General features: G+C 39.0%; 1 protein-coding gene across 2 annotated transcripts in view; it reads right to left on the minus strand.

The window, feature by feature from the left end:
- The window catches only part of LOC126428208 (FAST kinase domain-containing protein 4), an 85,360-nt gene that overhangs the window by 26,580 nt on the left and 42,858 nt on the right, over positions 1-15,922 (minus strand). For both annotated transcript variants that reach the window (XM_050090123.1, XM_050090124.1), the window contains exons 6-7: positions 15,268-15,430; positions 9,383-9,469 (exon numbers count right to left, since the gene is read on the minus strand). In XM_050090123.1, the coding sequence (XP_049946080.1) occupies positions 9,383-9,469; positions 15,268-15,430 (250 nt within the window). The remainder of the gene's footprint in view (positions 1-9,382; positions 9,470-15,267; positions 15,431-15,922) is intronic.

Below are 15,922 nucleotides of genomic sequence, written 5' to 3' on the forward strand. Positions count from 1 at the left end.
GCATCACAATGGAGGAAAATGACAGTGTTTCAAAAAGTGACGCTATAATTTTGTTGCGCTGTTACACTCCAACTTTGAGACACCACCTGTTCTTACACCGTGATATATATCTGAAACCTGTTTTGATAATATTGTATTCCAAAGTTTCTGAGCATAATTTCCCAAATCTGGAAGCTGTGCCTTGTTTTATAGGAAAATACAAGTGCTTTCATACCTGGTATTATGAGTTTACAAAATCCAGTTTAATTGACTTTACAATATACACTTTTTTGTATTACCATTGAAAGTACCTGAAAGTACCATTTACCTATAATTAAAGAAAAACACAATGTTATTTATTTAGTTTCCTGTCACAGGTGCATACACATTCTTTAACCAGAAGAAAAATGCTCCTGTTAGATCACAAGAAAGGTGGATATGCTCCTCTTTAAAAAGAGTCTGATAGAAAAGGAAGGATCAGCTGCCTCAAACCTCATTCTGCCTTGCTCACCAAAACTTTTGCAATGCAGACATGTTTTAAAACAGAACATTCTAAATCATTTTACCCATTTTCTCTTTGTAGTGAAGCCTTCGTACTCAGCATCTTCCTTCCACCACAACTGTCTATTTATGGCTACTTCCACTGTCTCCTTTTTCTCCTACTGGCACTTTTTCTTGTGTGTGTCTCCCACTGTCACTGTCTCCGCCTCTTTCTCTTGCTCTCCTCACCACTGCCTCCTCTGCCACTTTCACTGTCTCTTTGTCCCACTGCCATTGACTTTGTCCCATTCCTTTTCTCTCCCACTGCCACTGTCTCTCTCTTTCTTGATTACAGTCTGCTTTCATTGTCTTCAACCATGACTGCCTTCTCTACAGACGTCCTTGCATAGAGTAGACCATTTTCAGTTGGGTATGGAACGGGAGGAAATTTGTTAAAAGTTGACCCCCCCCCCCCCCCCCCCCAAAAAAAAAAATGACAACTGCTGGACATGTAGGCTCCTGTCTGTACTTGTTTCTTTCTCTCCCACTGACACTGCCTCCTCTCTCACTTACATTGGTTCCTTCTGTCTCTCTCTTCCACTGTGGCGGTGTCATATCTCTCATTAGCACAGTCTCTATTTTCAGTATATCCCAATGCCACGGCCTTCTCACTCACTTACACTATCTCAGTTTGTCTTTCTTTCCCATTACCATTGTCTCCACCATACTTTGGCAGGTCAAAAATTCTTGAACAGAAAAGGGGGGGGGGGGGGGGGGTAGGTGGGAGTGACATCCCCCTATACCCATTTCGTGTTCAAGTTCACTGGTGGTCTGGGGTGGCTCCAGTATCCCCCCTCTCCCCCCCCCCTTTCTCCCAAGCCTATGTATGGTGGCCATTCATATCTCTCTCTCATTTCCACTGTCTCCTTCCTCTTTTGCTCCCACTGCTATTATCTCCATCTCTCTTTCACTCCCACTTCCTCTCTCCCACCATCATTGACACTGTTTCCCCTCCCTTCCACACTCACTGTCTGTCCCCTACTTTATTTCAGCACAAAAAGGCATGAATATGTCTGCAGGCCAAAATTTTTGGGGAGAAAGACGGAATGAGGATTGAAGCAGCAGATTCCCCACTTCCCTGTCACGGTCTTCCAAAGAAGAGCACATTCGTCTTTTTTATGCCCTGACAGGAGCATTTTTCAGCTGGTTCCCTTCTATTTCCCTGTTACAGCAGGGTGTGTTGCTTATACAAAACAAATTCTATAGGCCACCAAAGTTTTGACAGTTTATTTACATACTTCAACACATTTATACACTTTGACACACACATGCTAAACACAAGGTTAACACAAAATCATTTACTTAACATTTTTTCTAGATACTTTGCTCACTGATCGCAATTCATCAAAAATGCCTCGCTTATAATCTGTACCTTTTTTTTTAAAAAAAAAAAAAAAAAAAAAAAAAAAAAAAAAAAAAAAAAAAAAAAAAAATGTTAAATTTAAAAAAAATTGAAACTGCTTTGCGTGGAATAAAAACAAATGGTTTTAAAACTATACTACAAATGTATGCTGTAATGTGACCACACCACAAAGTACATGCTTCCTCTAGTTTAAAGTGAGCGCAGGACTCCCATCCAAAATAAGTTCACTTTACACTACTTTACACAAAAATGTACAACACTTTAAGGGTACACCTACACCATACCAGAAAACGTGGCGTTCGATTTGCAAGTACAAAGAATTTCACATGGCAAAATAATTTTTTGTATGATGCTTCTTTATGCTGCCAGGTTACATCACTGAATAATTCCCTGGTCAAGACAGCCTATATAACTGTGACGTGCTCACTGTACTGGGAAAGAGCATTATAAAGTTTTATTAGTAAAAAAGAAATACTGATTGAAAAACACAGTTCGGTGACATCAGAAAGCTTATAATAACCCTAGAAACCCCACCATGTGTTCAGTAAGTCAGTCAAAACTACATTTACACCTCAAATTGGATATTATATGCACATTTTAAATGCCTTCGAGTGCCTGTGTATCAGTAATGGACAGTAATATTGAAAAAAATTCAAGTTTACCCTAGATCATCAGCTTAAGAACATATGGCAAAAATTTCAATGATTTGCTAAGAATAAAATTATAGAAATGGCATCCCCACAACAGGTACTTGTATTACCCAAAAATCATGGTTTTTCGAGTGTATATACGTAACGGATAAAACTTTTAGAAAATGGCATTTCTAGATAAATATCTAAAGAGTATACAGTTAACATTTCTAGATAAATGCCTAAAGAATATATAGTTAAATTTGGGCCATTTCTTATGATTGATTAGTTATTTAGACAATCACGGCTCATGGCGCAAAAACCGCTAAAAGCCAATTTTTAGGTTTTCTCATGAACCACCCATGAAAAACTGGAGTTTTCATTAGCTGCCTAAGGTAAACCCTAGACCACACCAACTGCAAAAGAATCAACCAATTTGCCCAATTTGCTTGGGGTGGAGGAAGCGTGTAATCTTTATATTTTGACCCTGTACTGTAGGCCCATCCTTCTAACAGGTATACAAATGTTCACTAGGCCCAGGGCTTTCCAAAACACTTGACCCTTATCTGAACTAGAGACATGCCTCTCTGAAAAATCAATTCTTGTGTGGGGCTTTTTGTAACATATTGGTACCATGCACTGTCATACGAGGGTCAATAGGTACTAGTTGAGTGAGTTCATTCATTTTTGCACCACTGTCTATGCTAAAAAATACAGCATCAGGAAGAAAGTACAATTACAGAAATTCATTACAATGGCTACAGCATACCTGCATCTTTATCATGTTACTGTAAAATAACTCCAATGCAATACATGACAGTTTCATTCTGTTCTTACTGTATACATTCAAACCATCTGTCCTTGGCACAATTGACTTAGATATCCTAGGTCATCTTAGCAAATGTGATTGAGTGTACTTGACATGTGCCATCAATTATCACTATGGGTTCATGCACACTGTCGCCATGCTGCAGTACCAGTATGTCTCCATTTATCGAACAGTACTATCAGTATGAAATTTTCACTCTACAGTGGAGCGTGCACTGATACGAAACTTCCTGGCAGATTAAAACTGTGTGCCGGACCGAGACTCGAACTCGGGACCTTTGCCTTTCACAGGCAAGTGCTCTTCCAACTGAGCTACCCAAGCACGACTCACGCCCTGTCCTCACAGCTTTAATTCCGCCAGTACCTCATTTCCTACCTTCCAAACTTCATAGAAGCTCTCCTTCCAGGAGTGCTAGTTCTGTGAGGTTTGCAGAAGAGTTTCTGTGAAGTTTGGAAGGTAGGAGACGAGGTACTGTCGGAATTAAAGCTGTGAGGACAGGGCGTGAGTCATGCTTGGGCAGTTCAGTTGGTAGAGCACTTGCCCACGAAAGGCAAAGGTCCCGAGTTCGAGTCTCGGTCCGGCACGCAGTTTTAATCTGCCAGGAAGTTTCAGTACTATCAGAGTCTGTCTCTCAAATTCACAGATGAATCCACATAGAAACATTACCAATTTCCATTTTAAAAACTTTTAAAATCATTCCAGTCTTCATAAAATGTGGTTGTAATGTTACACATTTGGTTAAAAATAAAACAGTATTCATAAAAACTAATGTATTAATAACAGCCACATGTGCTACAACTAAATTTTACAATTTATATTGCAAAAACTGTTTAAGAGAATTATGGTACTTTTACAACGGCTTTTTATGAAGATTGGATAATTTTATAAGATTTTAAAAAGGGAATTTGTAAAATCTATAATGTTTGTATGCAAATGCAATTACGAAATTGAGACACACACACACACACACTGAGAGGTAGTACTTGAAATAAACGGAAGCATACAAACCAGTACTGTGGCATGATGACAGTGCATACGACACATATTGAATACTAATGGCGGCTGTCATGTGTATTCAACGACATTTGCTAAGTTGAACTAGTGTATGGCAGTCAATTGTTGTAATGACAGACAGTTTGAATGTATACTATAAGAAGACAACAAAATATTTATAAATTGGACTGGATTTATTTCACAGTCACATGATAAAGAAGCACGTATCTCACAGATGTAATGAATTTCTGTGATCTGTACATACAGGATGTTTGTGAATTTTTATATATTTCAGTATTTTGTATTTATATTTCTCGTTGCTATTGTACTTTTTGGTGTAACAATAGTTCAAAAATGAATGGATTTATTTAGATCAAGTCGCCATTATGGAATATGCATGAAACTGTGACAGGAAATTAAATGAGAAAATATATGAGGGCAATCCCAAAAGTAAGGTCTCCTATTTTTTTATAAGTACATAGACCTGTTTATTTCTACAATGGTTTACATCAGTTTACAGCTTAAACATTTAGCTATTTTTCGACATAATCACCATTTCTGTCGATGCATTTTTGTAAACACTGTGGCAGTTTTTGTATGCCCATGTCATACCAGCTCACTGCAAAGCTGTTCAGAAAGTTATGAACCTCTTCTTTCACCTCGTCATCGGAGCTGAATCGCTGGGTCCACAATTAACACTGACAAGTACTGTGAGACTCTGAAAATACTCAAACGGGCAATTCAGAACTGGAAAAGAGGAATGTTGAGCAAGGGCGTACACATTCTCCATGACAACGCTCGCCCACGTATCACTCGGCAAACCGTTGCCCTCCTGCAACAGTTTCAGTGGAACATAATCACCCACTCACCCTATAGTCATGACTTGGCGCCCAGTGACTATCACCTGTTCCCTAGGTTAAAAGAACATTTGGCCAGAAAGCGATTCAGCTCCGATGACGAGATGAAAGAAGAGGTTCATAACTTTCTGAACAGCATAGCGGCGAGCTGGTGCGACATGGGCATACAAAAACTGCCACAGCGCCTACAAAAATGCATCGACAGAAATGGTGATTATGTTGAAAAATAGCTAAATGTTCAAGCTGTAAACTGATGTAAACCATTGTAGAAATAAACAGGTCTATGTACTCATAAAAAAATGGATGACCTTACTTTTGGGATTATCCTCGCAGTTGCCAGTCCTTTATGAAACACAATACTGGAATTCCACAGGCCAAAGGCTGTTAAATCTCAGCAAACAGTAGCTTTATAAATAGCAGGAGGCAAGAGCCAACACAGCAGTTGAGCCGAGTTCAGCATTCATGTTGTTGTTGTGGTCTTCAGTCCTGAGACTGGTTTGATGCAGCTCTCCACGCTACTCTATCCTGTGCAAGCTTCTTCATCTCCCAGTACCTACTGCAACCTACATCCTTCTGAATCTGCTTAGTGTATTCATCTCTTGGTCTCCCTCTACGATTTTTACCCTCCACGCTGCCCTCCAATGCTAAATTTGTGATCCCTTGATGCCTCAAAACATGTCCTACCAAACGATCCCTTCTTCTAGTCAAGCTGTGCCACAGCATTGTGTCAGCATTCATAGGGACCAGAAAACTTATCATGTATTTTTGGCAAAATTTTTTGTATGTCTTCGGTAGTAAATCACATTTACTTATTTATTTTTAAATGGTTAGATGTACAAACATAAAATGTTGTCATACTTTATAGTGAAGACCAAGTCTTAGTGTTTTGTAATTGACTGTTAAAAAACAGTTGGCTAGTGAAGATTTCGAGTGGTCTGTTTGGTTTTGCAAAAAACTTCAACATTTTTTTCTGAAATGGCATTTGTTTTTCATCTGGCTGTATTTAAACTTTCTACAAATGATTGTTCTGTCAAGAAGCAGCCACATTTGCTACAAGTGAACCGAATTTGTTACTGATTTAAGGTGTTTTTTGACATTTCCTGCCCAATATGAGGATTACAAAATCTACAGAAAATCAATTTTGACTTTTTTTGGGTGTTCACATCAGTGTGACACATACTTGACAATGCTACAGCTAGAATTGACAAGGCACTTAGAATTGAAATAGAACTGAAAATAACTCTATCCAAACATTAGGGTAGGGGTAGTAGTAGCAGTAGTAGTAGTTGTTGTTGTTATTGATTCTGGGGAAGGGATCAAACAGCAAGGTCATCACTCCCATTAGAATAGGGAAGGATGGGGAAGGAAGTTGGTCATGCCCTTTCAAAGGAACCATCCTAGTATTTGCTAGAAGCGATTTAGGAAAATCACAAAAAAAAACCTAAATCAGGATGGCCGGGTGCACTTTTGAACCATCGTCCGCCCGAATGCGAGTCCAAACGTTTGGGGAAAAAATTTCGATATACAAGACAGGTTTTGTTTTCTAATTGCTATAGTGTGGAGTGTGGACTTGCAGGCAGTCACAAGTATAAACAAACTGGAATTCTGACTGCCAGAGGGGAGAGGAGATGGACGGGCAAACAAGCCCTGCCTCCCTCTCGCAGTGCAGTGGCCTGTGAAAGCAGAACTGTCAGATTGTCACAAGACCACCGAACATTCTTGTGCTGTGAGGGTCCTAGTCAAAAAATAGTCTTGTGGCACAGAAGGTCGGGAGGCCCCATCTGGGGAAGTTTGCCCTCTGTGTTACAAGTCATGTTTCAGGTGATGCCTCACTGGGTAACACGTGTGTCAGTGACGATGATGAAATGATGATGAGAACTACACGACACCCAGTCCAAGAGCGGAAAAATTCTCCAAACAAGCTGGGAATTGAACCTGGGCATGCTGCGTGGTAGGCTAAGCAGGCAGACTCCTAATCAAAATCTTTGAAGGACCGACAGTAGTCTCTTCACTCACTTCAAAATAAGAAAAGACAACAACAAGCAATACACAACACAAAACATTTAAGAATGGCTACAGCTAGGTTGGCAGCCTATTGTTAATGAGGTAGCTCAGACCTGACCTGTAGCAGTATTTGACACAATCATACTGCCACCTAAAATTGCCACATAAAAAGTGTCCACATTTTATCAACTTCTCAATGTTAGCTGACAGACAAATGTATGCATTTCTTTGTTCTAACACTGGAAGTATGAATTAAAAAATGTCTTCGGCCACAACTCTTCATTTTTTATTTAGTACACGATGCATTTATGAGCCTGTGGGTCCATCATCAGGTGTAATTTGTATTAATACTTGTTTTTTTTTTCTCTTGAATGAAGTGAAATGCATATTCCTGTCATTAAAAGGTTTGATGTTAGATTATGAATTTTGTAAATCAAATGTGTAAAATATGCGCAAAATAGTGGAAAAGTTGAACAGTGTAAACTTATCACATAATCAAAGAAATTTTTTTTTTATGTTTTAGCACCATCATACATTCTTCTCTCTATCCTGTTCATACATATCACTTCACTTGAGAGGCATATTTGCATACACATGTTTGTAAACTCTTCACAGTTTTTTTTTTTTCACGGTGTGATCCAAGATCAATTTATTCATAATGCTAAAGATCTAATTATTAAACAATTGACATATGCAGGGACTAACTTCAGAACACATCTTTAAAATCACTGAAGCTAAGATGCTACGTTCCCTGGCTGAGTCCTACACTGCATGTATCTCACTCAGAGCATTCAACCTCACACAATTGGCAAGACACCAGAGCATCGAGCACACTCATACATCATTGCATTGTGCATTTTTATTTTTCACATATGTTCTTACGCACAGTATCTTCTCAAATTGGGCCTCACCGTATGATGTGCAGTACCAGTAACTGAAAATTTATTACATTTTCGATATTTATTCAGAAAATAAAGCTATTACACACTATATTTAATAAAATAGTTCATCTGGATATATATACTCTGAAACAGATCTATAAGGTAATTTCACGTTTTTGTGTATGAGGCAGAATTTGCTCCTATGTTTGTATTGATCACAAATGTGAATTTTTTTGGTTTGTAGTCATAGATATTACTGAACACTGTTACACTGTTTGGCCCACATGAATATTGTAACATAATATGAGCACTGTGCTATCACAAAGAAAATGGCATGCTAGTTGCTTAAATTGCGTACGAGTCTTTCGAAACATTGTCAGGAAGTAGCATACGACATCATCACAGTGAGTAGAGTTAAGTCAAGTGATTTTCATTTAACACAAAACAATTTCATATCCTTATGTATTACAAATCCTGTTCTTTCTTAATTATCAGTCCAGGGTGTTAGTAGACCATGAGTGATAGGGTGCAGAAATGTATGAATCCCTGAACTTTTGCTGTGTTGCCTTATAGTATTTTGATACCATTTTCTTCTCTATCCTGCTACAGCAAGTCATATCTCCCCCCCCCCCCCATATCTCTCTCTCTCTCTCTCTCTCTGCGTGTGTGTGTGTGTGGGGGGGGGGGGGGGGGGGACATGTGCATGTTTATTCATGTAGAGTTGAATGCGACAAACAACATGACCAACATAGAAAGGAGGTCACAATAATTTCAAAGTTTCCATGTAATCATAATGGCATGCAATAGCAACAGCAATGAATAGGATGTGAGCAAGATTATGTGCTAAATTACTTTTTTTTCTCTCTTGTTATGTCACCTTTCTCTCCAGATGGTTTATTTTCCAAAGAAACAAATTATGAGTTTAAAAAGCTGTAGGTTGGAGATAAGTTTGGATTTGTTTGTGTGGCACCTGCCCCAGTTGCTTCTCCTCTAGAACTTTATACACAAGTACTCTAGTATCTTACAATGGTGACAGGTACTTAATTTTTTTTTCAGGCTCTTTTAGTAAACTATGCTAATCACACTCACTCTACTTCCACTACAATTACGTCACATGTACTATACGCACAACATAAGTTGGCCTTTTTGCAGAGTATCCTGGGAGCATAAGCACGTGATCATTGCCTAGCTTATGGGCTGCTCTAGAATAGGAGAGGTGCCAAATTTTGTGCCAATACTTGAAATAAAATTTTCCAGGACCAGGAACTTTTTGCTTTGTGGATGTATATTTGTGCTGTATGGCTCACCTTTGTAGTTAGGGAGTAAGTACTGTGAAACTGCATTCACATTCAGCAGCTTGAGCTTGCTGCCTGGAGGAATTTCACCAAGCGAATCTGGAAATATAGGAGAAATAGTTGTGAAAAAAATAAATAAATAAAAATAAAAATTACGAGGGAAATTAATAAACACTTAGCAGAAATGAGAAGAAGAAAGACTAGGTTTTAAAAAAATCCAGATTCTGCTAAACACAATGTTTCACTTTTTTATTTACACACTGAAGTGGTCAGAAATAGTATATTTCTTTACTCAAAACGTAATTGTTTTCATCTAAAATGTTGTAAGAGCACCAGTAGCAAACATTCTGTACTTTAGTTTTTAGTCATATTGTGCATCCTTTCTGTGTTCTGTTGGATGTAATTATACATGCTGTCCATTCACACCTACACCTTTCGTTACTTCCTTGTTACATGGTACCACGAGTTTTCAATTTAGAAAAACTTAATATGCCACAGTTATGCTTCTGCTGCTGCTCACAGTGTTATCAGTGTTGTGCTAATTTTGATGGGCACAGCACAGTAAGTACTCTGAAATTTATTTTGTTATTGAAAACTTGTGCTACGAGGTAAAAGTAAAGTGTCAAGAGATGTGGATAAACAGTGTGCACAATAACATTCCACAAAGCATACCAAGGATGTACAATACAACACAAACATAAATGTCCACTGTGGTTGCTTTTGGAAAATTTGTATTAAAACAATTGCTTTTTGAGCTACCCACAGGTAGGGACAGACAAAGGGTTCGCTTATAGGCAGCTGACATTTTGCCCACAACAATACTGGTTACTTAGTTAACAATGACTTAGCAGATACAATTGCACAAGTACAAGTTTTGCAAAAAGTTCAACAAAAATAGAAAAAGGAAAAAACTGGCGAAGTACGAACAGGACTCACACACCGAGGATTCTGTACAAACTTAATTACATTTATAGCTACTGTAGCTCACCCAAAACAGGAATTGAGAATCTCGACAATTTTTGATTGATATCAATAATGGCAAGATACTGGTCCTGGGAATTCCAAGATCGTATATCAAAATCTTCACAGTAGTTCCTGTGACTAGCCCAGACATACAAAAGAAAGCAAGCAGCTGACTTCAGTTTATATGTGTAGAGATAGAAGATTTAATAAAATATTTCTTATTTACTTATTAAAACATGGCTACAACTTACATTTTATGTTTGCATGAAGCGATATTTTTACTATGATTTTGATGGATGATGAATGCAATGTAAGTTCTAATGGTAAAAAGATATTTTTATGTGATATAATTACAGTTTAACAATTTTCAGGTTTTTTCTCTTTACTTGTTCTGTGAATCCCAGCTTCTTGCAAAATTTCATGATGCTACATTAATGGGAAGTATCCTACTGTTTTTGAGGAGCGAGTTTGCAAGTATCAAAATATGTGACATAAATGGCTAAATCTAACAATGGAAAATCCAGGTTGGAATGTCACAATATTATGAAAACGATAGTAGCTACTCACCATACAGCAGAGATGCACAAATATTTTTGAGAAAGGCCCTGTTGGCCGAAAGCTAATTTTGTGACAGTCTTTTTGTTGTGCCTATCTGCAACTCAGCGTCTCCACCTATGGTGAGTAGCACTATCCTTTTCAAAATATTAAGACATAAACGGCTGTAACTTTTAATTACACTAATTTAGAACCTTAAATATTTTACATCACCAAAAGACCATAGACCTTAGTACCTGATATAAATTTCCTCAGAGAAAGGGGTCTTAACAGTGGGTCAGATGGATAAAAAATGACAACAACAAAAACTATTTTTTCCTCATGTGATATAATTCTAAATTAACAATTTTCAAACTTCTTCCTTTACTTGTTCTACGAAACCTTGCTTCTTGCCAAAGTTTGTGATTCTGTGTCAGTGGAAGTACCCTACAGGTTTTGATGAGTGACTTGACTATAAAAATATGTGACTTAAATGGCCATATCTTCTGATTGCATTGATTTAGAACCTGAAATGTATTACACTGCCAGGCGACCATAGATCTTAGTACCTGACATAAATTTCAACTTAATACTTATACCCGTCTCCATGAAAAAGGGGATCGTAACAGATGGGCAGACAGGCAGATATAATACCTAATTAACAATTTTTGGATTTTTTCCTTTACTTGTACAGTGAAATGTTGTTTGTTGTCAAATTTCATGATTCTAGGTCAATGGGAAGTACCTTATAGATTTTGATGAGTGAGTTTGTCAGTATAAAAATGTGTGGCATAAATGTTTGTTTCTTCTGATTGCATTCACTTAGAAGCTTAAATTTTCTCACATCGCCAACAGAGTATAGACCATAGTATGTGACATAAATGTTAACTTGATATGTCTACTCGTTCCCGAGAAAATGGGTCATATCAGTCGGACAGACAGATAGATGGACAACAAAATGATTCTCTAAGGGTTTCACTTTTACCAACTGAGGAACAGAGCTCTGAAAATACCAACCTTTACTGTATTTGTGGAACATGAGACTTATATTTATGCACAAGTGATGAAATATTTGGCATCAGATCCCTTGTTACCACAAGATGCAGAACGCTCCACATTGTCTGACTGTAAAGTTGGCACCATTCAGTGCTGCCTCCCCCCTTTTTTATGTCATGCTGGTATTGTAAAAGTTCATGCTGCTGTAATACCTGTCCTTCAGCACAGAGCAGTCTGGTAAAACAATTACTTCTGATTGCCTTAAATAAAGTCATTTTCCAGTGTAGACTGTTATTTTATTCTGAAACAGTTTATTTCATTATTTAGCACTTAGATAATTTTTGCCCTCTTGGAATTATCACAATAAAAATCACTGTGCTTGCAGCATGTTATGAACTACATAGCGGTGTGGGGAGAAACAACATGTGATAGTGCCCCTTATAAGAGTTCCGCACAACTGTAGTAGGTATGGGCACAACTACTACAGATGTAAAGCCCATATTAGGGACATCATGACATGTTGCTTTTTCCTCACACACATGTGGTACATAACATGCTGCAAGCATGGCAGGTGCCAAGGGGGCAAAACTAGATAATTGCTAAATAATAAAATAAAGTAACGCAAGGATGCAAAGTCCCACAGCATTAACACTGACTGTAATGTTCATGAAGTTTCAACTGTTCAAATGATTAAAATGCCGTGAGCTTTTGACCACGTGCTCCTCGTCTGTCTCTGTTGCTTAGCCAGTGCTGCTGGCTGCCATGCAGATGACACGGGTTCGATTCCCGGTACCGGCGGGGACTAGAACGAGGTACAGTCACCGGGGAGTTTTCCTTGGTGGGAGGGCTGGAATGAGGTGCAGTCACCCTTGTGATGCCAACTGAGGAGCTACTCGTCCAGGTAGCAGCAGCAGCTCCAGGCCACGAAAACTGATAACAGCTGAGATAGCAGCATGCTGAACACGTACTCCTCCGTCCTGCATCCGTCGATGGTATCGGCAGAAGATTACGTGGTAGCTGGTCGGTATCGATGGGCCTGTGGATGGAGCTTACATCTTTTACTCCTTCACTGTTGTCAAGTGGGGTGATTGCTGATGGATTACTGATATGCCCTTATATATTCCAGCTGCCAGCTGATGTCACTGGACCTCACAGCATCAACATATATGGGCATCTGTTGACTCCGAATTTATGCACCCAGTTCGACCTTGTGATCGGTGCACCTCACACTGTGCTGTGCTGCAGGCTGCCGTCCATATTACAGGTGTTGTCTGTGACTTTTATTTTGAAGACTTTTTTAATTACACAGTCACAGAAGCCATTAGAGTGAGTCATGACAGAGGCTTTGTCAAATTTGATCTGTTGACCATTGTCTAGAGTCTACTTTTCAGGGTAAAGTAGGTTATGAAACCTCTGCCTACGCTACACAGAAAAATCAGGCCAAGACCACCATCGAGGAGTACTTGGTCAACTGTTCATGGTATTTTAACCATTTCATGCAACTGGAAGCTCAAAAACATTTCATTCAATAAAATATGGTGCTTATTTCAAAATAAAAGAATAGCCTTTGCAGGAAATTACTTCCTTATGGCAGGTGTTGACCCGTACATAAAAAAACTATTGACTTCTAATTGCATTTCGCAAGGTACAGTATCAGTGCAACTCGTACTGAAGTGGTAAATAATTTCAATTCACTTTCTAATGCACACATATTCTGAAGCCTTGTCAGACAAAGCTGAACAATCTTTTTGTAGACAAGAAAGACCATTTTGAAAGATCCAGGTAGGTGTGAGTTCTGTACTAACTTAATTACCTATACAGATAATTATCAGGAATTGAGAATATCCACAATTTTTCCTTGTTATTGATATCAATACTGGCAAGATATCAAAATATATGACGTAAATGACCTTACTGCACTGTTGACTGGAGCTTACATTTTTTGCACTGCCAAAGGACTGTAGGCGTTAGTATGTGACAGAAATTTGAAATTGATATATCTACCCATTCCTGAGAGAAAGGGATCTCAACCCTTTCACTGCCTCAGACATGTTCTTTGCATTCCAGACTGGGGGCAGCTTTCATTATGGCTGTACTGCTTGCTAAATGGTGGCATCTGTGCTGAGAGACGACATTCTGGCCTATATGAAATACTTATCATCTGATTTTTCAAACACTATTAGGTGAAACAATTTGATTTTTGCACATTTTAGTCTGATACCTTCACTCGATAAAGAACTGAATTTCTTTTCATATCCATCATTCTTACTGTGTTTAAAGATTTTGCGGAGGTAAACACATATGTAGGAATGAGAGTAGAACCATATCTCATTTCATCCTCGAGTTATTGAGTTTCATATCCAATGGATTGTTGTTTGTCATGCACTCATTCACATCCTTGAACATCGTGAATCAAGTGGTCATGACAATCATCATTGCACGTAAACAATTCTAGATACTGAAACGAGGTTTTTTGCAAATGAGGCACATATGTTGTATGATAAATACTCGAAATATTTTTATTCACCGAGATATGGAAGTAGCTTGTCTGCACCACTGAGAGATCGGTGAGTCGCGACGCATATAGACGTCCACAAACCCAAGTGGTGTGCATATATACATCAGCACCACCTGTGGAACGGTGTAACAGGACATGCACACACGTCCACAACAGCGATAGGGTTAACAGATTGACAGACAGACAGCTGAATAACATGACAAAAACTGTACTTTTCGCCTGTGGTATCATTACAAATTAACAATTTTTGTTTTTTCTTCCAGCCAAATTTCATCATTCCAGGTGAATGGGAAGTACTCCGAAGGTTTTGATGCGTGAGTTTGCAAGTTTCAAAAATCAAAAGTGCCTGTATCTTTTAATTCCACTGACATAAAAGCTCAAATTTTCTACATCACCGAGACACCACAGACCTTAGTATGTCACACAGATTTCAACCTGATATGTCGCACCAACAGACAGATGGACAACAAAGTGATCCTATAGGGGTTCTATTTTTACTGACTGAGGTACGGAAACCTAAAAAAATTGTGTGTTCTCTACCAAAGCATGTTTCCAACAGATAGAAGTTGTTCTTGAATGCATGATAATCAGTAGGTCCTTCCAGTGAGGTGTTCTGCTTAAATTACTTAAATGCCTCATAATATCAGTGCGAGACCCTGTGCTCATCCCTGCCCAGTGGGTAAGTCATGGATGCTGAGGCCCCACAGGGAGGCACTGGAACAGTCTACTGTAAGGTCTACTTTAACACGAGTAGTGGTGTTTACATTGATAGAAATTATTTTGAAGGTAATGACATGAAAGGCAAAATGTAAACTTGAGCACTTATAGTTAAATTTGGGCTTCCCCACACACTGCAGCAGAATACGAGATGTAATACGGGAAATACCTGCACGTCCTGAGGTTCTCGCTAATCGCAGCAGGAATTCCGGGGAGAGGACGGACGCAGTCTGCTCCGGGGTAGCTCTTCCGAGGACGCACAGTGACCACACGGCGTCCAACCACATGGATGGCCCGGGGAAGACCGCCTCTCTCAGTAGGGGAAGCACAGCCTGCAATCGTGTTCACAATGTGCATCTGCCAACTGACTAAGATACTTTCACCATCATATAATAATTTGTGCCTTGTCAGCAAGCCAAGAATTGCGGTGAGGGAGAGCATTTGGAACAAAATATTTAGGAATCAAACAATGGGAACTCCAGGTAGGAATATCAACAATGTAGGAAAAGAAAGATTGCTACTTATTGTAAAGAAGACGCATCAAGTTACAGACAGGCACAATTAAAAGACACACACACACACACACACACACACACACACACACCCAAGTGCGGCCCGAGATGCTGGAGCTGGTGGCCATGCGTGCACGAGGTGTGCTTGCTTTTACGCGCGCGCGCCAGTGTGTGTGTGTGTGTGTGTGTGTGTGTGTGTGTGTGTTTTACTGACGAAGCCTGTGGCTGAAAGCTACATGTGAGGGTCTTTTAATTGAGCTTGTCTGCAATATAAACGTTTAGAAACATTGTTTTACTGACGAAGCCTGTGGC

The sequence above is a fragment of the Schistocerca serialis genome, chromosome 12 (assembly GCF_023864345.2).
Source record: "Schistocerca serialis cubense isolate TAMUIC-IGC-003099 chromosome 12, iqSchSeri2.2, whole genome shotgun sequence".
Lineage (NCBI taxonomy): Eukaryota > Metazoa > Arthropoda > Insecta > Orthoptera > Acrididae > Schistocerca > Schistocerca serialis.